General features: G+C 35.8%; 2 protein-coding genes across 5 annotated transcripts; one reads left to right on the top strand and one right to left on the bottom strand.

Annotated features, from left to right (window-relative positions):
* Positions 1-240: 240 nt before the first annotated feature.
* On the bottom strand, positions 241-25,922 carry LOC106178312 (BLOC-2 complex member HPS3). 4 transcript variants are annotated; one of them, XM_087015859.1, is made up of 26 exons: positions 25,620-25,922; positions 24,689-24,914; positions 23,714-24,391; positions 23,362-23,448; positions 22,832-22,987; positions 22,068-22,172; positions 21,673-21,839; positions 21,356-21,472; positions 21,064-21,182; positions 19,023-19,142; positions 18,049-18,115; positions 17,254-17,420; positions 16,649-16,754; positions 16,198-16,284; positions 15,551-15,647; positions 5,824-5,966; positions 5,457-5,534; positions 5,152-5,250; positions 4,588-4,657; positions 4,119-4,153; positions 3,606-3,695; positions 3,280-3,343; positions 2,678-2,931; positions 2,214-2,429; positions 1,746-1,836; positions 241-1,512 (listed from the first exon to the last, which is right to left on the bottom strand). In XM_087015859.1, exons 2-26 carry the CDS (start codon positions 24,900-24,902, stop codon positions 1,334-1,336), a joined length of 3,606 nt encoding a protein of 1,201 aa, XP_086871985.1. In that variant the 5' UTR covers positions 24,903-24,914; positions 25,620-25,922; the 3' UTR covers positions 241-1,333. The 4 variants fall into 4 exon arrangements, with proteins under 4 accessions (XP_086871985.1, XP_086871987.1, XP_086871986.1 ...); XM_087015861.1 differs by having other exon boundaries at positions 22,910-22,987; XM_087015860.1 differs by lacking the exon at positions 25,620-25,922 and adding an exon at positions 25,302-25,579.
* Positions 9,304-14,561, top strand: LOC147761128 (uncharacterized). Its single transcript, XM_087015867.1, has 5 exons — positions 9,304-9,506; positions 10,111-10,310; positions 10,776-10,954; positions 11,229-11,395; positions 14,335-14,561. Exons 1-5 carry the CDS (start codon positions 9,323-9,325, stop codon positions 14,382-14,384), a joined length of 780 nt encoding a protein of 259 aa, XP_086871993.1. The 5' UTR covers positions 9,304-9,322; the 3' UTR covers positions 14,385-14,561.
* Positions 25,923-27,746: the final 1,824 nt, after the last annotated feature.

The following is a 27,746-nucleotide window of genomic DNA, read 5'->3' as shown; positions in this document are numbered from 1 at the left end:
GTCACCGATTTATATCCTCTACATAAATCATACTGTTTTGGATAGCATGTGTATGGGGTGAAAGTTTCATAACTCTCTAGCTTTGGTTGTCACTGGTATAGTAATAATTATTTATGCTTTCTGAGCCAAAGCTCTTAGAAACAAAAATTGTTTGTACAAAATGAGGAAATGTTTTTAGAATCATAAATTAGGACTCCAGACAAAATGTCAAAACTGAAAATAGTAATTGAGAAAGGATAATTTAAAATAATATCAACAGTAATCTTTATTGCACTAGAGTTCAAATTAAATCAAATTAATTAAATTAACATTTTATATTTGTGTCTTTTTTCAAGTTTCAAGACTTTCATGATGTCCTGTTATAACAGTTAAATTAATACTGAGACAAAGATTATGCTTACAGCAAAGATGAGCAATTTTCATTAAGTACTGCTGCCGTATCTGATTACATCCCAGGGGCAGAGGGAGGCCGTCTTCTGGAAGACGGTCAGGATTTTTTTTAGTTTACATTGACGGGCATCAAATTTTTTCCATCAGAAGATGGTCAAAAATGGAGGATAGATCCACAAAGATAATTTGGAAGAAAATATATCTGGATCCACCCCTGCATCCCTCTTCCCAATGACAAGTTTTCAAGCTCAAACTGTGACTGCACTACACAGCATATGCTTGCTGTTTCTACTCCACAGTTGTCATGGTATAGGAAAAATGTATTCCAAATCATAAATGGTTGGAAGATGATGTGGAGTAAAAAAAATATTGAAACCTATAAAGACATACTTCAGTTGTGGCTGTGTCACAGAGCTATGCATTTGTCAATAAACGCGCCTCCATTGCCTACCTCAAATAGAATCCTATGACCATTTAAATAACTTGTAAATGGAGCACCATTTCTTTGTCTTCCAAATTTAAGAAAATTATTCAGTTACGTACATGACTGTGTTCTCCCCTTCATAACATGTAACAGATAAACCACACCTTCAGTGTATTTAAAATACTTAAGTGTACCTGAATATCTCTCTATATATGCAACTAATTAACTTTCATTCAACTATGATTGCAGACCTGAGAACGTGGACCTTTGTTGATACAACTTGACAAATGGCACAGATCAAAATTTGATTCCCAGTGCACACTTGGGCCTTTTGTTCTTAAATCCCATCCTTGATTATCATATTATAAACAGAAGACCATAATTTTCATTCCGTCTGGGAATTTTCATTAACTGTAAGTCCTCATTTCCCATAACATTTTGCAATGTCATGGACAGTATTTTATTAAAAAATTTTCTTTGGTGAAAGCATTAACACATTGTAAGTTGCCCATTCATTAATCACATTTCTTTCTTAATGGTTTCTCCCTTGGAGATTATGGTATCTCTCAGTTGATTGGCTAGATGAATTTCGCAACAGCGTTGCAAGTAAGGCAGAAAAAATTGCAGGTTTCCCTCTGAAGGCAGCATGTTCAGGAATGTCTTAGGGTCAAGAAGTTCACTTAAATTTCGAACAACTCCTGAAAAATAAAAGTATTAGAAGCTACTTAAAATCGCAAAACAAATCTTAAAGATGGGTCTGCTTTTGAAATAAAAAAACAGCAAGAAAGCAAATGTCACTAGTCCCCTCTTTTCTTTCTAATTTAAGATGAAACGAGATCAAATATTTCTCAGCAATTAAGCATTTATCTTGATCATAGTACATTAATATTTTTTACAAAAAATAAATTTAAAATGTCTTTAGGCTGCACACCTTTGTAAGCCTCCGTATATAACTTGTGACTAGAGCTGGACTCTGTGGACTGTCGTAAAATGGAAGTTAGACTGTCCAAAACATAGTTCCACTGAAACACAAATCATTCCATATTTAAAAAAATATTCCATTGAGACTGACATTGCCACATACATCAATATGACTCTCTGACTCATGAGGTATGCAGTTTTTACATCAGTGTGCATGAAAAGGTTTTAGCATTTGATATTTTAAACATTTTGCTGTTCAACAAATACTAAAATACACAATTAATCAATGCCAGACATTTGATGGGAGCTGCATGGAATTTCTACAAGGCAACTTTTAAGATGGCAGACCAACAGCCTCTCTATTTCATGAGCAAATCAAGAAATTTCACTATTCAAAAGGGCTTCAAAAGATTAAAAACTATATATGTATATATATGTATACACACGGCCGACTCTATTTTTACAATCAAAAACCTACCTGGTCTTTCCTATTTCCACACACACTGCTTGCAAACACTGGGATCAAGCTAGGGTGGTTTTCAATCACAGAGTCCAAGGCTGCCTCCACGTCCAACTTGGTCAAACACAGAAGCTGCACTGAGACACGGCCTAAGAAATCTTCAAATGAGGTATTCAGGGAGTCCATCACTTTCTTTACAAACTCCACAGTGGCATACTTTGAGCAAAGGAGAGACTGGAATGAATGGAGAATCGGAATAAAAAGTGTAACAGTAGAGTCAAAATAATAACGAAACATTGTAATCATCGACAAAGAGAGGATATTCTTCTTTCTAATTCAAATTCAAAAGATTTTTTAAATCTATGAGATAATACAGTGAACTGTTACATCAATAAGAAAAAACACAACTGCCCTTATATCACTGGGAAAAGACTGCAATGAACAATCAATGTCTTTTAAAATGACTCGATGCTCAAACTAACCTGTAACTTTAATAAATCCTCATTACAACAGCAGCAGGAGCATTCCCCTTCAACATTCCCCGCCTTCTCTTTCACCACTGTGTGAACGTCTAAGTTCTCGCTGGACCTCTGTTTCATCTCTGGCGTTACCAAGTCTGCCGCCTGCCTTGATCTGTTGATCTGTACTGGGTCCGAGGCGATCCTGTGCCTGAGTTTACTCTGGGCGGCACTCAGCTGTAACTTGGTGCAAGGCTGATGGAAGATGGACTGAGTACCTGGCAACAGAATGAGAGAGAAAGAGATGGTATAACTTCTGGTTATTTCCTTTAAATAATCAGCAAAAGGTCGTAAATTTCAGAATGGCTACGTAACCTTTAATGGAATAGCAGCCCTTCAGAATGAAAAACACTTTGGAATAAAGAAGTACAACCATTTTAGCACTTATAGCCTCACTCCATGATAAAAATACTGTCCTGTAAGAAATTGCAATACTGTCCTGTAAGAAATTGTAATAGTACCTCTGATTTATAGCCGTTCTTGGATGAACCTATCATTGTAACTTTGACTGCTGAATACATCTGATGGAATTCTTTGCTGGATTTATGGGTTAATTATTTACATACCCTTGAAAGGTGTCATTTCATCCAGCCAGGCTTGCCTCTTCCCAAAATGCCCCCTTCCTTTAGGCTGCAAATAGGAGAAATAGTTTGATGAAAATGGAATTCTATTAAATACAATGTTTTCTCAATTGTTTGTGACACACTATCACAGCTGTGTTCATCACTAAAAAAAAATTGGTTTAATTAATTTCTGTTTATCAATCTTTTCATCCATGCAGAGACTTGTGCTTGTCAAAACCTTCACATTCCATCCAATAAAAACACTCTAGACTATTAACTGTGACTGGAATAGGCAAATTATTTTCTTTTCGGAGAGGAGGTTGGCTTACAATGTGAGAGTGCCCAGGAGTGGGCAGAGTTCGAGTCTGAACTGGCCTCCAATGACGCAGACGATCCAAGTAGATCTGAGCCAGTAGAATCTAAAATAAAGATTTTCAAATGTCAACACCACCATCAAAATGTTCCAAGAGCTACCTATATTATTTTACGGAACTTGACTGGCATAATTCTTTTATTTTTTTTAATAGTCTATTTTTGCCAAAGACATGATATAATAATTATAAAAAACAAAGTTAACATGCATGTACAGTATCTTATTACTTGAAGCAGTAGTCTTTTTCTGATGACAATTACGTACCTATTCTCTTTTACTGTTTGATATCTAACTCAATAATGTCATATAGTCTAGTAATTTTTTTTTTGTCTTGTAATGAATTTCTCCATTCTAATTTTCAAAAAGAAATAAAAAGACTTGTGAGGATCTTTATTGTTTTTCTTACTTTCATTTGCTATTTCTAAACACCCAATTATTGATAGCAATCTAATGAACAGATCACACTTACTGAGCCTTCCTTGAATATGAACTGTCTTGATGGATCTGAAAAATGATGCAAAACATGAACTGAAAAAAAAATGTTAACAATCCACCAAATAACTCCCTTTCTCCCTTTATATTTTACCAGCAAAATGTCCAATTTTCCAAAAATAAACAAAAGCTTAAATTTAAATTGTTTCCAAGTCCAAACCAGTATTTATCAGCAGTAACTTAAATGAAAATATTGGTCTGTTTTGAATGAGAAAATGGTATGTGCATTAAACAACATTTTTTACTCCATTATATTGCTACAGAATTATACTGAATCAATCTACCTATATACTTCAATTCTAAGTCTAAAATTTAACACTATAGCAACTTTTAGCCTTAAGTTCTTTTGTAAAAAAATGGGTCTAATTCAACTAAATAAATGAAAATTATTTAAAAGTTATTTTTTGATTAGTTATTTCCAGAAACAACAGACTTCTAGAACTTACTGCTCAGCAGCATCTCCAGGTAGTCTCTGATGTGAGTATTGGTCCACAAGTCTGTGGTGGACAGTTCACCCTGAAGTATTTTATGTATATAATTTACCCAAATTTTTTAATATGACCTACACAACTGTACAAAATTCACCAATTCTGAGGCACACACAAGCAAACACAAAAACATATATTAGCATACACAAAGATAAACACACACCCAAACAAATGCACAGACAGGCATGCACACACACACACACACAAACACACACACTTTCCCTACCCTCCACTTGCTTCAAGTCACTTCTGTCTTCCAACTCCCTCCACCCAACAAGACCATAAAACTCACTGAATAGTTCAATCTTTCAAAGAACTGATATGTTATGTACTAGTAATTAAATGTAGGGAATCCCATAGTGGTATGCATATACTAGTAGATATAAATGCAGTAGGTGTCATTCACATATCATTTGAATTTTGCACCTTCTATTTTTTAGTTATAAACATATATGCATTTGATTATTTTGTGTGGGCAAGAAACATTTCAATGAACAGAAAGAAAACAAAGTGTCCACTTACCTGCAATAACTTTACAGCCACATCCATTGTAAAAACCCCTTCATCATGCAGAGCCACCAGGATGTCAATGAACATTTTGGGGGTGGACTGGCGGGAGAGCTGAAAAACCACCAATTCCAGTACAATACCTCACTGTCTCATATAAATACACATTTAGTATATATCTTATGTTTTAATTAGAAAGGGTCTCATTCAAAGCAGATAAAATTGTGTTCCCATTTTAAGTAACATTCTTTTAAGGTATGCTCATTGCAATAAAAACTCCCCCCCCCCCCCCACCACCACCACCACCCCAGTTCACCTACTTGTGCCACATGGGACAAGGAAGTTAAATCAACATGCAGAATGTTGTGGTACCTCAGGCAGGCCTGAATCATGCCCTCCTGAAACATGAAGGGGGAAGGAATTAAATCATTTCAAAACTGTAGTGTAAGATACTATGTTACAAAGTTAAATTTTGCAGGCAAATAAGGACAGCTGAAAAGATCTGTTTTTTTTTTTTTTTTTTTTTTTTTTTTTTTTTTTTTTTTTTTTTTTTTTTTAACTGTTGATACAGAGTAGACCTATTCCAGTCAAAAGTGTGGTTCTTTCAAACCCCTCTGCCTAGGGACATGGGTTGTTTACTGTATTTTATTTAAGTGAATCACTTTTATTTAGAATTTAGATACTTACACTGGGTATAGACATGAGGCAGGCCTCTGCCTCTGCAGGTTCCCCAAGCCTTAACTGTACCACTGCCTGGGCCAGCTGGTTCAAGTACTGGTCTTCTTTGTGTAGCAGTGGATAGGACCACTTCAGCCTGCTCAGAGCATGTTCTGGAATATACACATATTTTATTAGCATTTTCTGTAATATATGCCATCACCTGTGTCTGTCGTCGCCGTCGTCGCCGATGCCGTCGCCGATGCCGTCGCCGTGCACTTTCCTTGTTAACACGATAAGTGGAGAGCAGTTTTACTTTTTGGCTTTATATTTACAGAGCTGATGAATATTCATAAAACGCAGGTCAAGTTCGAAAATCAGCATGATCGGGCCATTATTGTAGAAGTTATGCTGTTTTTTCACTTTTCAGCATATATGCAACCCTGTTAACACATTTTAAGGAAAACCGATAGGCCTGTTGTCATGAAACTCACAGGAGTAATCAATCTTACTAAAACGCAGGTCAAGTTCGAAAATCGGCATGATCGGGCCACTATTTTAGTAGTTATGCTGTTTTTTCACTTTTTAGCATATATGCAACACTGTAAACACAATATAAGAAAAACAGATAGACCAATTGTCATTAAACTCACAGGAGTGGTCAATCTTACTAAAATGCAGGTCGAGTTTGAAAATTAGTATAATCGGGCCATTGCTTTAGAAGTCATGCTGTTTTTTCACATTTCCTCAAATTCAATTCTTAGGCATGTTAACAGTCTTATTATTTAATTAATAAGACACATAAAAGTGTTTGTTTGACATTTCCTGCATCTTTACAACATTGTTAGTTGATTATGTAGAAATGATGGTAAACTTGTTATCGTGTATTGTGTAATAAAGTGTCAAAAATGGAAATAAACTCATATCAGTCAGATTCAATCATTTACTATGTTCAGAATGTCAGAATGGAGGAAATTGGACATTTGACACAGTTCTATTGATATTTGTCCCATCTCATCAATTTTCTTAGTTGATCATATAAAAATGGCAGTAAACTGTTTATTTCATCTTATATTAAAAAAGTGTTAAAAATGGAAATAAACCCATTTCAGCACAGTGCTGTCTAGTTTACATTTTGGCATATTCAAGGTGTCACTTTGAAGTTCCATGGGCATGAAGACCTTTGCTAGTCACATTTTCTGAATATACATGATATTATTAAAAATTGATGATCATTATGCTGTTAAACATTATGTAATATTGCATCAAAATTTGAAAATAAACCTATTTTGGGCACTGCTCCCATGATGACCATTTAAGGAAAACCATGTCATTTACTGTTCTCAAACTTACAAAAAGAAACATGGGACTTAAATACAGCTTCAGTAGGCAATGCAATCTGTTTGGTAATTCTTTCTGCCGGTTAAACAATTTTTTTTCGTGAAAGTTTAATTTTTCACATATTGGCATTTTCAAGGTGTGACTTTGAAGTTCCACAGGCTTGAAGACCCATGCTAGTCACATTTTCTGAAAATCCATGATACCTTTATTTTATTATTAAAAATTGATTGTCATTATGCTGTTAACCATTATGTAATATTGCATCAGAATAGAAGAACTCACAATTTTGGGTGCTGCTGCCATGAAAACCATTATGGGAAAACCATGTTACTTATGATTGCCAAACTTTCAAAAAAGAAATACAGGACTAAAATGCAGCCCGAGTTGGAAAAGCAGTCTAATTGACTTCTTTTTCTGGAAGTTATACATTTTCAGAGTGTGAACTTGAACTCCTATGGGGCTGAAGCCTTATGCTTGTTACACATTTTACTTACATTGGAATTACCTGTTGAGCATAATTAAAATTTGATGTTGAATTTGCAGTTTAACATAATGTACTTTTGCATCAGAATTGACTGTACCCTATTTATTTTTTTCCTTCTTTTTGTCTGTACATTTGACAGCTTTGCTGCCTTGTTGAAATTGCTATCTATGGGCTTGTTGTATATACGATAAATTTATCCATACGTACATACAAGCATACTGTATATTTTGGTCTATGTTGGGACAAACCATCTCCAGATCAATATCCCTTTCTGTTGTCCTGCATGGAGGAGAGGGGTTATGGGGGAAGGAGGGGGGTTTGTGTGTGTGTGTGTGTGGGGGGGGGGGGGGGGGGGGAGTTGCCATCTCTGGCTGAGGACGGTTAAAATTACAGACCAAATGCGTTTTCTTTAGGAACTTTAATGTTTCAATATCTTACTATGCTAATTTTTTCCCCAAAACAATACTCCATTCCAATGCACCCATTGCTTTTAATGCAGTTATATTTGTCATCTGAATTATTTTGCCTTAATTTTATATTATCACAGATTCTTTATGCTCAAACTGAGTTGTAACAAGACACTTTGGCCTGACTCTTGCATTCCTAGAATTACAGTTTCTGATATAAACATTAATTTCCAAGAATCTTCAGATCAGCAAGCAAAACATTATCACCTAAGCTGTAGCGTGGGCACAGGAGAATTCAAACAAAAATAAGTATACGTATACCTTCCCTTTCTCCCTTTCTCTCTCGTCCTTTCTTTCTCTCTCTCTATCTCCCTGTCTGTTTTGACTGCCAGTTGATCTAATTATTCTTTATCAGTTTCTTTTTAGCACCTATTTACTCAATTATGGGTAATCTATTTCAATTTTTTTCTAGGATTTAAACTCATATTACAAATATTTCTATTTGGAAAGTTGATCATGGAAGCCAGAGTAGAAGAGGTGATCCAGAGAAAATCTTCAGGGACAGGAGTCTTGGGATCCTATTTTTACCTGCCCTCAACTATCAACAGTGACCAATGAAGATAATGAGCATATGATTTAGAAAAGACATTAAGTGACAAATCCTAAGATTATCAACAGGGAATAAAAATTAAAATGACCTTGTCATCTCACCATGGAGAAAAGTAATGTTTTTTTAGGGAATTAACTAAACTTAATAATTAGAATGCCATTATAGCTAGGCCATGTAAATGTATTCACTTTGACAAAAACATTATAGCTGTATAGAATCTAGGCCTGTTCACATCAGGACCAAGTAAGACTCATTGACATATATAATCAGTTCTCAAACTACTTGATGTAGAAAACATACAATCCTGACATCACAGGTAGTTCCTGATGCAAAACTATCTATCATGGGTGTAAGTTCATTCTTATATGAACAGGGACTGAAATCACTAATCTCAGAAATTTCAAACCAGATTCAATTACCAGAATGATACTATTACATTCATTGTATATACAGTTATGGAACAATTACTACTACATTTACAAGACATCAAGGTTTCTAGAAATACATAAGTTTGAGAACAACCCAGAGAGATACCATCATGAAATCACTGTAAACAATTTTCTGATTCAATGAAGACCATGAAAAAGTAATGTGAGAGAATCAACTCAAAAATCAAAGCAACACATATTAATACAGAGATTTAAGATACTCCAGGGCAGTTGAGATTCAGTGATCAACACAGTTAAGATGATGATGATGGCTCCAAAGGCCCAGGCTGAGATATGGCCAAAACTGATTATTGCACTGCTGATTTGGTTGAAATTTTATGGTGTTGAAACTGCCCAGCAGCTTAGCGGCCAATGCAACTTTAAAATGCCACAAACATCTTTGCAATGGGATTGCTGTGAAAACCTTAAATCAAGGCTAGACGGTAAGATTAAGTTCCTGGGTTAGTCTATCTGTCTAAAGGAAAAGCTTGACAAGGTTTTCTGTAGCATGTATTTTATGATATATTTCTTATGTTCAATCACTTACTGGTTTCATTTACAAGTTTGTTACATTTTATTTGGGGAAATAATAGACATTTAAAATTTCAGCATGTTAACAATCACACCATTAAAACCATGGATATAAAATCCTTGGTCTGACATTACCCTCAGTTTGAGAAATAATAAAAATTGTTTAATGAGTTTTGACACTAAAAAATAATAGCTTCCACCTTTCAAAAACCCTACTTGTATTATTATATTTTAATTATATTAATAAAAACATGATTGTTATATTTATAATATAATTCTTGTCTTATGCAAAATTTCAAATCAAAATCTTTCAAACTATTGAAGTTATTAACCTTTGAAATTAGTACCGAGCCATTCAATATTCTGTAAGCATTATCTAAGAAGAGCTTTTTGATCAGGTGTTCATATTTGTCCAAATAACTCTACATTTGAGCATCTTCTGTAAACAGCAATCACATTAGACAGAATCCACAAGTACTTTAATATTTTATATTTTCTGTTAAATCTTTTTTTAAGCATTGGAATCGAGCAAACCAGACAAATGGCGCCTGGTTTTCAAGGCAGTGGCAGGTGCAGGTGGTGACATCTATCAGCTGTGGACCTCCAATCAAGCTTTGAACGAAGATAACCCCAAAGCCAAACAGCTGAATGACGATTTGTTAGCACACTACAAGTCCTCTGCAGTTAACAACTGGGCAAGTCAGAAAATCAAATATGTGAGTGAGCCATTAGTTTTTAGTCCTTGTTAAAATATCCATACAAAAACAATTAAATAAACAGTTTAAAGAAAGTAATTTTTCTGAATATAAAGTAAGGTATAAAAGTCTAGTTCTCATTTACTACAGTGCGCTGCATCTAAGTACACTTTACATTAGATACAGAAAATGCCTGGTGCATATATATATATAGTCAACCTCACTTTTCTGGGGTGCTGAAAGCTTGCATATGTAGAAACAATACCTTTCACTGCCAGACCATGTATTTTACCCTTGTTTCAACCCTTAAATGCTAAGTGCCTGGGGAGACAGCAGGTACTGTTTATAAAGAACTGCTACATTGTACATCTTGTCACTAGACAGATTCAAACCCATGCCCCATCTTGGGGTGGACAACTTTGACCTCAGGACATCTGGTAGAATTGGTATTGAAGGTAAAATGCTGTTTTTTACTTATAATTTCAGGTAAAAGTTGTCCTTTATCAGGCTGGTATAGAACGCCTTGTGCTGGTTTTTAATGCTGTGGGAAGTGACAAGATGTCTTGGTTTACCAGGGGCAGACTCATCTCTTCTCCATATGTAGACATTAAAACAGCTTCAACTTCTACAGCTGGCTATTTTTTTAGCATTCAAGGTCATACAAAGTATGTTCTATTGTCTGTCTGACTATCTATCTGTCTGAACGTCTATTTGATAGCCCCTTCCCTCACTAAATCTGACTGTTGCTGTAATAGGAAATAAGCATAAGTTGGAAATGTTACTGTTAATTTTCCATTGTTGACTCCTGGAACACATATACTATACTGCGATACCTTAATGATCAAACTTAACCTAAGTTGTCAAATAGTTTTTTAATTCATCATGAACAATTCTTACTATAATTCTTAATTTGTAATAAATTTATTAAATAATTTACAGATCAATTCATCAACGTAATTTCTACATCAATAAGTCCTATAATGGTTGTGATGATGATGTTGGCTGGCTGAGCGTGGTAAATAGAGCATATTGTTCCTACGAGACGGTCCCCAGGTATCCTGCATTCATCTATGCCCCAGGGCACACTGCCATACGTTTTGCAAAAGGTGGGTTATTTTGAAGGTCTATCATTTGCCTTGTTCACCCGCAGGATGATTTTTTTTTTTTTCAAAAAAAGAAGCCATTATTATCCCAGTAGTTCAAGTGCTTCAAAAGTTTCTTAAAGGTATATACGAACTGAGCATCAGTGGATCGTGGATTCCCAGTAACACATGTAAACCACTTCTACTAGTTTCTTATACGACTCACATAAATTCGACATGCCAAGGGATAAACTGAATAGATCACTTGATCAGCCATAAAAGAGCTTTAGACTGCTCCTTTCTTAAAATTTTTGGTCGGAAATTTAACCTTCTTTGATGACCTACTTTTCTGCCCCATTGACATACAGCATAGAATGCTAGCAGTAAAATCCATTCAAACATCATTTTAGGGTAAAACTAGAGGATCAGAGAGGCGATACCGCCTCTGAATATTGTACCACCAGCTGGGGTAAGCGCGATCGTATAGACCCCCACACACACAAAAAAGGGACACCACCACCAGTCTTGTACTTGACAAGCTGTAAAAAATGCAATCAACAAAAATCCCAAAAATATGCAAAAAAAATATATAACTAAAAATGATACAATCAAAGTTCAGTTCATAGTAAGGTAGGTCAAAGGTCAATTTCAAGGTCACAGTAAATTTCCAGTATATGACTTCCTATTCAAGTTCAATAGCAACTTTGGACCTATCTCTGCTAGTTTTGGAGATAAAAGGGAACCAAAATTTGTAAACTTCAATTCATGATAAACAGTAGGTCAAACGTAAATTTCAAGGTCACACTTCGATTGCCAGTATATGACTTCCTATTCAAATTCAGTAGTAACTATGGGCGTATCTTGTCAGTTTTGGAAATAAAAGGGAACCAAAATTTGCAAAGTTAAGTTCATGGTTAAAGGTAGGTCAAAGGTCAATTTTAAGATCACAGTAAATTGCCTCTAATGACTTCATATTCAAGTTCAATACTAACTGTGGACCTATATCTGCCAGTTTTGAAGATAAAAGGGAACGGAAATTTGCAAAGTTCAATTCCTGATGAAAAGTAGGTCAAAGGTCAATTTCAAGGTCACATTTATATTGCCAGTATATGACTTCCTATTCAAGTTCAATAGTAACTATGGACCTATCTCTGCCAGTTTTGGAGATAAAAGGGAACCAAAATTTGTAAACTTCATATCATGATGAAAAGTAGGTCAAAGGTAAATTTCAAGGTCACACTTAGATTGCCTCATATGACTTTCTATTCAAATTCAATAGTAACTATGGGCATATCTCTGCCAGTTTTGAAAATAAAAGCATTAAAAAGTTGCAAAGTTCAGTTTATGGTGTAAAGTAGGTCAAAGGTCATTTTCAAGGTCACATTTAGATTGCCAGTATATGACTTCCTATTCAAGTTCAATAGTAACTATGGACCTATCTCTGCTAGTTTTGGAGATAAAAGGGAACAAAATTTGTAAAGTTCAATTCATGATGCAAAGTAGGTCAAAGGTCAATTTCAAGGTCACATTTAGATTGCCAGTATATGATTTCCTATTCAACTTCAATAGTAACTATGGACCTATCTCTGCCAGTTTTGGAGATATAAGGGACTAAATGTTATAATTTTGGAGTTACAATAACGTGCCATAAATTTCGTACAGAAAAAATTAATTAAAATAAAGAAAATGTCATTTTGGTCAAAATTCTTGAAATGGGAGGTGCTCTGAAGTTCTAGATGTTCAAATTTGATGAAATAATGTCATTTTTGACCACAGGTTGTCTGCCTCGCCAAGCCTTATGTTTTATTTTTCCAGAGTTCAAAATTTATTATCCATTACCGTACTGCACATTTTGCTTTCACCACCAATAAGTACTTTTTGATACACCGTAACTCGAAAACCGTTTGGAATACAAAAAAACCGAGACCACCTCCAGTGTTGGGCTTTACAAAATGCAAAAAAGAATGGGTCTCTAGCATTAACAGTTCCCAAATTAGAGACAGTTTTCAGTTTCGGTATCTTATGGCCGCTACTCCCATGAAAATGCACCGATTGACCCCAAATTCACGGAGATGAAAGATGATCTGAAGGGTAACACTTTCCAATAATATTATTGGTTAAGTCTGTGTGGTGTCTGAATAACAGGGCAAATAATTTTTTTTTGTAAAAAAATTCGTTTTTTTTGAAAATTTTGGCCCTTTTGACCTTGAAATAAAGGTCAAAGGTCAAATCCAAGGGCATATTTGAAATCTACACATATGACTTTTGGAAAGCCATCTGTAGAAATTTTTCCCATAATTCCTTCCTTAGGGTAGATAATTAGCATAATTAGCATAATTTTGCCATTTTTAGACAAGGGTGCATTGCAATGAGTGCCACACCTAGACCCCAATACCGACAAAGCCCAAATTTTACGTGAAACGAGTTGAGATTATAGGTGACCTAAATCCAAGAGATGGGTATGGAGGCCCTTACCGTCTAGGAGGAGAAGCGGTAACGGTAGCCGTCCGGCGGAGCCGCAGGAGCCGGCGGAACGATCCGGACGGGACTAAAACCATGTGTACCGCCAGCGCTAACGCTGGTGGTACAATTAAATAATGCCATTTGGTAATTCTCTTAGTTATACTACTTGAAACTATATGCTGGCATTTGGTTGGTTTTTGTGACAAAAAATTGACTTTGTATGAAACTTATTAATAGTGCTGAACTCTATGCATAAATAATGTTGCTATTAGCATTCCTTTTTGTGAAATATGCATTCAGTTGTAATTCCATAATGTTCACTAAAATATTATGGAATTACAACTAACAGAAATACGTTTGTTCACCTAAATCAATACAATTTAGTACAAGCAAATATTAATCAATTTCTTCTTTTGATTATTTCCTATTTTCCATAATTATATTGAATAAATCCAAAATTAGAAGTGATCCCTTTTAAAAGCATCTTTTGTATATTTCAGGTACCCAAGCATATGCTGATGTTTTTGCCATCTTCACAGCAACAAAATAAACAAGTGAAGCTCTGAAGAATAATCTTGATCTTGTCAGATTTTAGTGAACGATTTAAATCAATACCACTATGCTTATACATATACTTAATATGTATTCTGACTTGATCATGGAGATATTGGAATCTTACCAATACAAAGAATAATACACAGATATTAATAAATATCTTTGAAACTGACACTGTGTGCAAGTTATCCTAATTGTAATTTTTCTTGCACTGCTAAATCTATCCAGGAACATGGAGTTATTTTACACTAGTTTTCATTGATCTTCACTTCAAAGTGATAAGTGACAGTGAAAATTTTTTTAAAGTAAAAACTTAAGTTTAATTGGGATTTTGTTATCCCAACTGTCTGTCCACCAATGCCTATGAAATGTCTGATACCGGTATCTCCTCCTAAACAATGAGTGTGAGGAACTTGAAACTTTAGAAATCAATACACCTGTTATTAGAGATATGTGCATGGGCCCTATAAAATTTTCAATAGTGCAACTGGGAGTTGAACTGTCTCTAGAGGTACACGTAGCTGATTCTATTATTTATTTTTTCAACAATTTTTTTCATCCATACTTTAAAATAGCCAATGTCCACCAATCTGTCGTAAACAACAGAGGCAATCTTCTGGGACTTCTGGAGAGTTTTTCAAGTCTACATTGTCAGGCATTATTTTTTTTTGTCTGTAGGAAGATGGGCATAATGGAGGATAGATCAACAAAGATAACTTGGAATTCTGTGAGAAAATATCTCTGGATTTGCCTCTGTAAATAACTTGATAAGTTTACTGAAGTCTGCCAGATCCACTATGACCATGAAGTCACAGATACTATCAGCTAAAACCATGAGACTAAGGGTGCTTTCCAAAGATTTAGATCGATATAAAGATTAAGATTTAGATCGACCTAACTCCCTGGGGGTTCACGCTAAATTGCAGTCAGCTGAGCGGGCACCATAGTTAATTACCCCTTTTACAGCTTTTAGTAGGCCGGCCAAGCTGACAGTAATCTAGTGAGACTCCCCACAGGGATAGATCGATCTAAAAATCTATGGAAATGGGGTGTAAGAAACCACCTCCAGTCTTCTTGGAGAGGACAATCAGACTTGTTAATGCAAATCCAGAAATAGAAAAAGGAAATTCAGTGTAATATATTTATCAAAAGTTGCCTCACCATCATTATAGCATGTTAGATTGGAATCCAACACTATGACAGGGAGTTTCTCTGGACAGGCCACACTGTACACATGTAGAATGGTCTCCGTAATGTGCTGTAAGGAATAAATTACAGACTGAAATTACTCATTCAAAAAAAAAAAAAAAAAAAAAAAAATGGGTGAAGTCCTTTTTTAAAAAAGTGAAGTCCTTTTTTTAATAAAAAGTGTTAAAGTAGATGATCCACAATGATAATACCTTGGTACCCAGGCATACATAAATTACAACCACAGTCAGCAATGCAGCAATTAATGTTTCTAAAGAGAGTACAGAATCTGTACATTTATGTATAACTACCTGAAAATGATGAGAAGATCATTCTAAATAGCGAGATGAGTGAAAATTTATTTTTCAACACCCAAAATATTGGAATTTAACAATCTTAACAGAAACAACAACACAAAAGAACAGAAAACAGTAACAAAAGTGTGGATACTCATGCACATATTTCAGTTTAAAAAAAAACTGATACTTAATATATTTTTAGTTACTTCCTCCACAAATACTTCTGCAAAAGATTGACTGCTGCTTAGTGCTTATGTGCATTGATTAAGGTTTTCACATAAATTTGTCCCCTGCAATTAAAATGATCACTGTTCTACTCACTTGTTCTACTGTCACTGCCTCTTCATTCTCAAACAGTACATAGTTCAGATAGTGAATGAGTCCTTTGCCAACACTGTTCTCAGAGATCTGTTCAAGAAACAAAAGACAAACAAAGAGTTTATCAACAATCTAAAGCACAGATGGGGAGAAAATATTGTAAAAGATTTTAAGCATAGCTGAGTTACTTCAGACTGTCTTGTATGATCCCCATTCTATGGTTGTGACACGATGGCACTTCACAGACTTCAGGCCCATAGCCAGAAATTCCAAAAGGGGGGACCTCTTTCTGAAAAAGTGGACCTTTTAACATGAACCTTCATGTACCAAGAGACAAATTTACCCAGAGGGGACCTTTTCCGCGCAAAAAGGGTGGTTCTTTTGAACCCCCCCCCCCCCCCCCCCCACCATCCCCGGCTACTGGCCTGGACTTCCAAGATGAAAGTGGTCTTACCTTTTCTTTCGGCTGTGGGGGAAAAAGCCGGGACATTATTTCTCCAACGGTCAGGTCAGACATGATGTAATATGGCAGGGCCAGCTCATAGTGTTCAGACTGGGGGCTGGAACAGAACATACACACTGTCATCCATCATATTTCCCTGGTAGTAACTCAAGGGGTCCTTTTGCTTCATCTTTGCCCCATCAATTTATTCACTCCAAAATAGCGCTGACATAGGTAAAAATGAACTCCACTGCCTTAAATCTTTTAAAGTCAAGTAATGAACTTTTCTTTAAGAATTTAATTTGTAACTATTTCAAGATTGTGAACAGATGAGCCTGGCTCACTAAAAAGGCAGAAGTCTGCACAGTGCTAGAGAAACCTACAATCATAGCAGCTAAATGGATCAGGCAATCTTAATTTTCAAACACATTTTCAAGAAAGAAATGATGATTTGACAGATACAAAATAGTGCAACTTTAGTGAGACTCTGAGTAAGACTGTATGTAAGGTTATAAAAGTTGCTTCAATCCACCATTTTTGTCTCATTAAAAGGAGAATGTTTAGCCTGGTCCTCCCATCTACATTCACTTTTTTTTTTTTTTTTTATGTGCGTGTACCTGGCATAATACTCCCCCAGCAGGGCACACGACTCCAGATAGAGATCATGAGACTTGTTGTCAGCACCCCCTATCAGCATGTTTTGTTTCAGTACTATATGTGCCTCTTGGATCAACTGGAGGTAAGCTGGTGGGTTGCCTTGTTTGTTCCTCATACCCATTTCTACCTGAAAAGCAACAGGTGAGTGGTGTCATCTGCTTAGTTTGTATTTGGAAAGAATTTTTAAGTCATTGTGCTAGGTGTGACACCAAGTGATTCATTGTGTTGGGAGTGCTGGCATGTAATTTAATGTGTTATGGGTGACGGTACAAGCTGCTGAGTAAGACATGCATTAATTGTCACTAGTTTTAAATGTATTACTATAAATTTAGGTGTTTTGTGCAATATCATTTAAGGCAATGTGAATGGGTGCGTTCCCAATAAAACCATACTATGTAGGTCCTTCCAAATCCATGAGGACTTTCTGAATACTAAAACTAAATGACAGGCCTCCTTGAGCAGCTAGGGGGTGATTAACCTTCATTTGTGCTCAGTTTTTGGAAAGTTTTTCACTTTGTTTAGACACAATCACCCCCTAGTTGCTGGAGGAGACTTGTGATCTTGTTAATATGATGGCATTCAGCAAGAGTCCCCGCAGAGTTGGATCCATCTACATGTGTACCTACTACCAGTTTCTTTCTGAAAGCACCCGTTGACTTCTGTAGAGCATTCTGTAACTGAGCCATTATGTTAGATGAGATGTTGTGTAAGTCATTTTAAGTCATTGTTTTGGCAATTACAGTGAGGTCACTTACCATGTCCCTGTAAATATCCTGGACTGTGCTGTTCTCCAGAGCATACAGACTCCATTCCATGCGAGTTCTGAAAATATTGTAAAGAAGCAATGAGCTTTTTTTTTTCATTTTAATCATGAAAAATGTCCAGTGACCATCCATGAATTTTATGTTTATCATGAAAATTACATAACTTTTTAAATAATTACTTTTGTTTCAAAATTCATGTTCCATATTATACTTAAATGATGGCAAATAAACCATATGTATATTAAAAAAACAGAGGAAAGTGCCATCTTGATAAATTTGTGGTTTGAAAAGAAAATATTGTCTAAAAAATAATAACAATAATTAACCAATTAAAAACATGTTATTACAACATTGTAGCAATATGGTACTGTACAAAGCCAGTAATATGTTAACTAAGACAAAACCATCGTGGAGGTCTTTTGAAGGTCTTACAAAGGTCATCATGATAATCACCATAGGACATAACTAATTAGAAGGTAAAACTACTCATCAAATTCAACCAAAATAAAGAATATTATTTTCCCCTAAACAGTCTTTTGTTAGTAATACATGATACATACTTAATTTTGTTTATACAATATTACTGAACTTAGTTTGACTTCATTTTTGAAAGTACACTTTTGAGAATAACTTAAATGATACACATTGAAAAGAAAAAATTATACAGGAATAAATGAGAAGTTTGAAAAATTTAAGAAATTATGGCCTTCTTTATTCACTGACCAATGCAGCTGCTTTATACACATGAATTAAGTTTTTTAAATTCTATTACCGGAATTTTATCATTATAGTTTAATGAGTTGCCTCCCTCAAGTGGAGGCTTCAACTTATCTGACAGATACAACATCATCAACAGAACTATAAAAATTTAAGTCTGATAACAGATTAAAAAAAAAACTCAACCACTGTAAAATATGACCCCCTGCCTAACCTACACTGTTTAATAATAGACATATAGATGGTACCTTGGATACTTAAACTGGCCTAGCTCATACACTGGGGTGAGTTTAACATTCACAGGAACGCCCCCTCTTTTCTTAACCTGCAATGAACTGCCCTTTTCTCCTCTGTTACTGTATGAAAAACTACAACAGACAAAAGAACACCAAGAAAAATGAGTTAGAGGAAAGGTTAAGCAATGAAGAATTCAACAGGATGGAGTATTCCAGGAAGTATTAAGGAAAATATAAATGTAGGCTCAGGCATGACATTTTTTTCCATTTTGTTGATACCCAAAAAGGGAGAATCAAAGGTTCTGAAAAGAATACTGGGTTCATTTAAGAGTGCATGTTTTATGGCAATAATTAAAAAGCCCACCAAATTAGGCGCGGGTCTCAAATTTGTCAAGCAGTTATTACCGTAAGTCAAGGTAATATGTAAAGCTGCTTACTAAAAAGATTAAATATGAGCCATAAAACATACTGATGTGTGAAAAGAAAAAAAGATCATAACATACTAGAATAAGTCAGAAGCCATGCAAGAAGAATATGCCTAGAGACAAAGCTGCACCTCATAACTTTAACAGCAACCAGGAGAAGAAACAACACAGGAAAACTGAAGCACTGGATATATAAGAACAAAGCACTAGGTATGCTAACAACACAAGACAGAAATACCTTCATAACTACGTACTTCCATAGCCTCTGATGACATTTCCCCCATTTTTCTCTTATTCCATACAATAACATGACAGGAAATAATTTACACTTTTGCGTGTTTTCACATTATGAAGGAGAAAATTGTCCAAAAAGAATTTAAGAAATTTACCATCCCTGGATAAGGAAAAAGTGCAAGGGAGCTGGCTATATAGATGTCAAATGTCAAAAGGAGGTACATGTTCATGTAAAATCAAGAAAGGGAGATGGTAAAATGGGATAAAATTCAAGCATGGATTATACTGCACTACTTGGACACCTTCCATTAAAGGGACTGACGCATTTAATCTTCAAACAATATAATGAGTTAGAAATCATACTTACATGTATATTAAATAGAGCAAAGAACTAAATAATAACGTAACTGCTCTAAAGGACACTGAGCAACATATATGGGAAGAATTAAAAATGTTAATCCTTTAATCCTGTTAATCCAATAAATGTAATCAAAAAGCTATAAGAAAAAGCACAAGGTAAGCTCTATCCAATATGCAAAACCATGGTCTCAGACACACAAAAAACATGCAACAGCTAAGGTGATCAAGGACGATCATTCAAGGGCACAAAAATCTATAGAAATAGTATGACAGTCAAACCATAAATAGCTTAGTAAGTATGCTTTGTTAAATATATATATATGTATGTATGCAAAGCTAAATCAAACTGTGTTATTTATATAATATAAATTTAACACAAGTATAACAGGTATGAAACTTGAAAACAATTTAAGTTCATTTTTGTTAAAAAAAAAAAAAAAAAACGGCACAAATGCCCCACTTTTTCTGATTACATAATAAATAAATGTTAGTTATGTTTATTCAAGACATGAATCAAGCTTTAATATTTTGAAGCTTTTTTAAAATAAATACCACACACAAAGTTATCCACTGAAGTTAATAGTTAAGCCATAATATTAATATCAGATAAAGGTATCAAAGTATATTGATCTATGTGCAATTAATATTACACACTCTGAAATGGACAAAAGTTTTATAAAAGAAAAAGTAGCTATTTATGAGAAAAATACTGCCACTTCAGGGCATGCGACTATATTAAGTTTTGTGGTGCGACATTCGTAAAGGGCACGTCATATTATGATAAAGCAGTTAATTCAACTAGTTTTAGTTTAGAAACTATGTGAGTGCCACTAAACATTTTCACATATATTCTGTACATACAGAAAACCATTACTAAAAGAAGAAAACACACAAAGCCTAATATCACAATATCATGGGGTGGCACTTCTAGCATGGCTATTGATGGAAGACACTGCCCATATAGCACTTTGTTTGGGTGAACTGTACAACTGATGATGTCTTTATATAAAAATTTATATCAACCAATGGATTACCTGCTGCTGAGATCTTTGGACAGTAGAATCGTATGACTTGGTGTACAAAATACATCTCCCAGCCCTATGAATGGTTGCATCCCGATGAGGCATATTTCTAGGCTGGGGGGCGGGGAGGTCTGGAAGAACAAAAAATTCATGGGTAATTGGCTTTTTGTATGACAGCATGATTTCTGACAGAAGACAAGACTTGTTGCAGGTTTGAAATGAGTTTGAACTCCCTCTAGCCACCAATCTCTGGAGTGCCTACATGGTGAAGCCCTTTCAAGGGCAGCACAACACATGCACTTACCTTGTGTATTCCATCAAAAGTCTCTGTATGATGTAATGCAGCCAGGGAGCTCCTGGAGGTATACGTTTCCAGACCAGTCTCAGTGACAGCATGGAGGAAATGAGGGCCAACAGTGACCTGAGCAAACAGGATGAAAGGACTAAACCAAACGAGATCTAAAATATGTGGTTTAGGGCATACGACAGACCTAATGTCACGCAACACAGAGATCTTTGTTTTTTTTTTTTTATACATTCAGTGATTCCACACATACAACACGATTATATTAATTCATTTATTTATTTATTAATTTTGGGGGGTCCACTGTCTGCTCCTACCTTCTTGGCATTAATGGTGTAAGGGTACTCTGGAAGCGCCTCTACCTTGGGACTGACGGTGTACATGTAGCCCACTCTCTTTCCGCTGACAAACACAGACATTCCTATCAAACCCTCTGAGGACTGGCAAGAAAATGGTCCACTTGGAATATAGGTGGAAGCAGGTTCTGGAAGTCATAACATGTTAAATTTATTTTTCATTACAATTTGCAACTAATGATCATATCTCTGTCAAACTCTAATGATTTTGAATAATAGGAATAAAAATTATAATAATAAATTATCATAAAGATATATCCTCATCAAAATAAAAAATAAAATTTTGATAAAGTTTATGGTTCCCAGCTGCCTTTAAAAAAACATCCAACATAAAACCACTTTCCACTTGTTAATACCTTTTGTATAAGTTGGCAAAAGTTGCAGAGAATGAAGTTGGAACAGAGTCAATCCAAATCTTCGACACAGCAAGGTCACTGCATGGAAATCAGGCACTCCTTCAGCTGAAAGTGGGTTAATAATGAAAGTGAAAGTGGGATGATGATGATTACAAAGGCGAAAGTAGTGTCATATATGACATATGGGACAATCAGGACCATCAGGAAAAAATTCAAACATAGTGAAAGTGTGGTGATAATGAAGAGTGAAAGCTGGTTGATAATGAAATTGAAACTGGGATGATAATGAAAGTGAAGGTGGTGTCATATGAATATAGGACTACACCTGGTCACCATGGCCCTCCATCAGGTGCAATATGAAAGAATAACAAGTGGTGAAACTTGATAAATGATAAGGAATGTTTGATTTAGGAAATGATTGAAGAAAGGGCTGATAACGGACATCACTTAGTGTACACTGTTACCTGTCGTTTATCACATGGATATACTATAAAACAGTCACCAGAAAGAATAATAAATTGGTTTATACAATAAAAAACACATTTATTTAGTTCAATGGCAAAAAGAAAAAAAAAACAAAGGTAGAAATAGACAATAATTTCATTAAGTTTTAATTAAATAGATACAAAAAAAATCATTAAATTAGTTTGGCTTCAGTTGACATTATTTATATCTCCTAAGGACATGAGGAGGATGTTTTTCCTTCATTGAAGGACGAAATTTCTTTAGCATCTATTTTCACTGACCACAATCACTTTACTGACCATGCAGTTTAATCTGTACCGTGGCCAGGGGGTGGTCAGCCCGTACTGGACCCAGGAGCTCCGTGGCCGAGGGCTCACCTAGCTGGCTACTTCTCACTTTCTCAAGGTGATCAAGGACGATGTTTCTGGGAACAGACTGTTTGGACATGCGGCCCCCTGGCAACAGATTTTAGCATCAAGTCAGAGTGAGATGGGCATTTCTCTACACTGTGTTTGAAGAAAGTGTGTTGCAAAAATATCATAAATATGACAGAAACTAATAGACTCTGAATAGATTCCCCGCGAGGATTATGCGGCAAGCTTACAAGTGGGTCAGTGATATTTGATCCACAGATCTGTTTAGTGTTAGTCTTTTCAAATCATTTTTTTTTCTTTAACTTGGTGAAATAGGTTTGTCTTTTCAAAATTAAAAATCATGTCTCACAGATCAAAAACATGTATTTAGAAATGATACTCTTGTTTACCATTATCACAAATCATATATCTTGAAACAATTTAATATCTTAAATATATGATAAAAATATCCATACCTTGCATGGGCAGCACAATCTCCACCTCCCCCTCCTCAAACCCCCACTCTGTGCAATACTCATCTTCAACTTGGTGCTCCAAAATTCCTGCAAAAAAAAAGACAAGATTTGTTACCTATGGTGAATTAATCGAAATAACCAGCCAACTCTGGTTGGTCCATACTGAGATAGGCAGGTCTAAATTGGCTGGAAATATTACTTCAAAAAAAAAAAGTTAATAATTCTTATTATGCTTCTAGTGATCACATTTAAGCTAAAAAAATTAGTCATGAGCAATATACAATTTTGAATAAAAAAGAAACTTTATAAACCACTTCATCATCACCTCTGTAAAAATAAAAAAATTTGTTACCTGACATGTCCGATGATTTTGTGGACAGTGTTGGACTAGACGACAAATCGGATGATGTTGCGTCTGCTTCAGAATCATTCATTGACAACAACAGTTTACTAGTGCTACCATCTCTCTCTTTATTCCTATGCTGTAAGATATGCTTAAGTATGTACTTTGACTCGTCCGTTGGTTCAGCTTGTAGAGGCGAGACCGTCATTGCTACCTCTGAGAGTAGCGCCAGGTCTGAACACAGCTTAATAACCTGAATAACGTTCTGAGATGCTGCTGCGATGAAATTTTCATGTATAGCTACCTCAATGACGGCAAAAGTAAGTGATATGTCAAAAAGGTGCTCAACATCGTGGAAAATGTCACCAGAACTTGAGGCTGCAGTGCTGGAAATGAACTCTTCTGTGACTCGATGAACACTGACCACGGTGTCATAGCCTACGGCCAAATGACCACTGACTGGACAAACACTGAGACACATTGGCTGACGAGGGGTGGGGATTTCTATCACCTCTAACTGAGGACTACTCTGATTGGTCCGGCTCCTCCTGTTTCCATGGTGACCTGCAAGGCGTACTTTCATTTGACCGTGGCTACCACAGTGGAGGTCCCAGTTGACATAGACGCGAGCAAACGTGAAAGTAACATTTCGCGACATCTTAAACTCCAGCGTGGCCAAAAACTTTCCTGCAACAAATTTATACACTGTACATACATGGGTATAAAGTTTAAAACAAGCATGGGTACAAGTCTACTTTGCTTCGATTTTAGAATGATCATTTTTTAAAAACAATTGCAATTTATCACATATAATATAAAAATATAATATTTTCCTTAATTCTAACAGTTGATGGGTGACTCCATCATTTTATCTGATCTTATTCACAATTAACCTGGTCATTATAATTTTTTAACAGGGCTCCTAAATCTTACAAAAATAGAACAATCCCCAAATTTTTTATTTGGGGTCCAAATTGGTTGTACCTTGTTTGCTGTAAAACAACTGCTTAGCGGGGGATATATTGGGCACTTGGAACACAAGAGGACATCCTTTTTCTTTCAAAGAATGGACATCTATGCTGCAGCTAGTGGTTGCAACGAACACGTAGTCATCAGTAGCACACATGCACAGTGGCTCCCCCTGTGTGCTAAACACATCCTGTGACGCAAAGTGATGGCAACAGAGGACTTTCACCATGGTTGATTCACACTGGAGATAGAAATAGTACATACATACAGAACTACATATATATAAAAAAGACAAAAAATTTAATCAATAACTGTTAAATATATATATATATATATATATATATATATATATATATATATATATATATATGGATTTGTGGTGTATGATTTGTGAAAATAATGTCTCACTATGTTGAAGACCCCATTCACATACCTAGATCGATGTACAAGGTGATTCTTATAAGCTGACTGAAGCTGCTAAATGATAGTTAATTACCACCAGCAGTTGGTATCGAACCGGCAGCGAAGGCCCTATACACACTTGCCAAGTCAGTGAAATTAAAAACGACCTAAAGTGATTGCTTCAGTACGTGCGAGGATGCCTTAATTACTTCTGTTCAACACTTACCGCAGACGGGAATACTACACGAAAATTCACGCGTTAGCTCTCCTATTTATGGTCCCTACCATGTACTGTAATTTATGGACTAACTTCGAAGTAAGGCATATAACACATAGGTTTAAAGTGAGAGTACGAGTCTGAGGGCCAGAGGCAGAGTGCTGCATTTTGAACTTCCTCGAATATGTATTCAGTCACTGCCGACTAACAAACAAAGGCACGCTATATAAGTTTCTGAAAGCATTAAAAAGACAAAATATCTCATTTTTACATGAAATACTTTCTTCCTGCCGCGACAATCAAGTCTTAATTGCTCTGAACACTTACTTGTGACTTTCCACCGGCTTGATGTTTTGGTCATGTGACATTTCTTCGATTGCGACTGAGGAAACGGGAAGGAAAGAGCACAGCACAGCAACCGCAATTGTGCAAGCCTTGGACAAACGTGTTTCAATCTCGAGCATTTCATACACCCCTGTTTGTTTGTCTGTCTGTCTGTCTGTCTGTTTGTTTGTTTGTCTGTCATCAACATAACTCAAAAAGTTATGGACCGATTTTGATGAAATTTTCAGGAACTGTCAGAAGTGGACCAAGGAAGAGATGATTAGTTTTTGGTGGTGATCCGGATCAATAGGCCTAATCAATCAATAATCAATAAAAATCAGAAATTGCTACCTTGGTGGAGGTCTGCGCTCTCGGGATGCTTTTCTAGTTTCTTATTCAATATTGAGCTTATCTTACACTGATTAAAAACATAAATTATGATAACTTTTGACATGTGACATCTTATTATAGAGTATTGTTCTTTTCTTAATACAAATGTTAATCCATTAATTTATTTATAGAGAAGTGCATCATATTGCATCATAATTGATAGAAACCAATGTGAAGGCCAGGCCAACTGAAGCGCGCTCGCGCGGGCTTGTGTGTGTGTGTGTGTGTGAGAGAGAGAGAGAGAGAGAGAGAGAGAGAGAGAGAGAGAGAGAGAGAGAAAATGTGTGTGCAAATGTTCGCATGTGCGTCTGTGCATTAGTGTGTGCATAAGAGCGATCTGCAGGGATAATGTGTGTGTGCAAATGTTCGCGCGTGGGCCTGTGCCTTAGTGTGTGCATAAGAGCGATCTGCAGGGATTACAAAGATGTCTTTTAGCCCTCTAGTTCAACAGCATCAAGCTATCAGCATTCTAAAGACTTCGCTATTGAAAAAATGAAGATATGTTTTGTTTTGTTTTTTTATTTCACACAGTGCGCATTTCTGAGCTGTGTCATATTAATATGCAAATTGCAAATTGCTCTATTTTCGTCGCTGATCCATTAACAGCATAATTGTCTATTTTCACACGAATCATTAACGTTGACATTTTTCGCACAATTATTATATCGAGTTGGGGATTGTTTGTAGAATTTTGGACCTAAAAGAGAAATACATTTTCCCTGGTCACCCTTGCTCATTACTTTGGCTCTCTCAGGGTGTGTTAACAATGAAACTATTCGACGTTACTCCGCTGAGACTCTTGCTGGATGCAATCAAATTTAAACATTTATACGCCTCTTTTTGTTTCCAATGTACGCGTATAATTATAATCACCAGCTTTTTCTATATTCTTCACAACGTCAGGAAGAGGCGTATTAATCTTTTACTGAATTTGATTGCAGTCAGTGAGAGTCCCCGCGGAGTTATTCCGAAGAGCCAAGTAGTGCGATAGTTTCATTGTGAATGCACCTTAAATTCCATAGGACTATTATTTAAGCGGTTCAGTCCAAGTAAAAGGTGCGACACATTCACCATTTTCTGCATTTTCTTTCATTGTCTTCTACTTTTTTTGTCATTTTTGCAGTTCAAAGGGAATGACGAAACACGTCTTTGCGACATAAAAAATGGCAATATAAAAATACCACAATTGGCAAATTGTTCCTGTCGCACTTAAAATGATATCAAATTTCAAGCATAAGTCGACTAGTAGCAACATGTAAATAATTACAAAAAGCTAAGCTATATCAATAGCCTTTGGACAATTCAATCAGCATTCACACCTTTGCAGCGCAGTTCTCTTAACCCTTACCCCATAACATTCAAATATATCCTTAAAAATAGAACCAATTTCGAACATTAAGTCAGTATTTGCTCCCGCGATCAGATAATTTTCAGTTGTGGATATCGTTACGGACACATTCAGTTCTACTATAGAAAATCGCATGACGTATTCTTTCACTCGCGCAATGTTTTGTTTGTCGTCGCATACCTACTAGGAAAACATCTATTCATCATGCTGCGGGAAAGAGTCGAGTGTATAGACTGTCTCTCTAAGTGTTAACCTTGAATGGAACACTCGGATTAAAATCGATGGAAGCTAAACAATGGGTTTTTGTGAAACGCAGGTCAACCGAGGATTATTTTATTTAACAATGATGACCTGTTGAGGTCACTGTGGCAGTGACGATATGATTTGCACAT

Source organism: Lingula anatina, chromosome 6 (genome assembly GCF_051362555.1).
Source record: "Lingula anatina isolate TDL-2025a chromosome 6, LinAna3.0, whole genome shotgun sequence".
Lineage (NCBI taxonomy): Eukaryota > Metazoa > Brachiopoda > Lingulata > Lingulida > Lingulidae > Lingula > Lingula anatina.
Note: the sequence above shows the minus strand (reverse complement) of the source record. Positions and strands in the feature narration are given on the sequence as shown.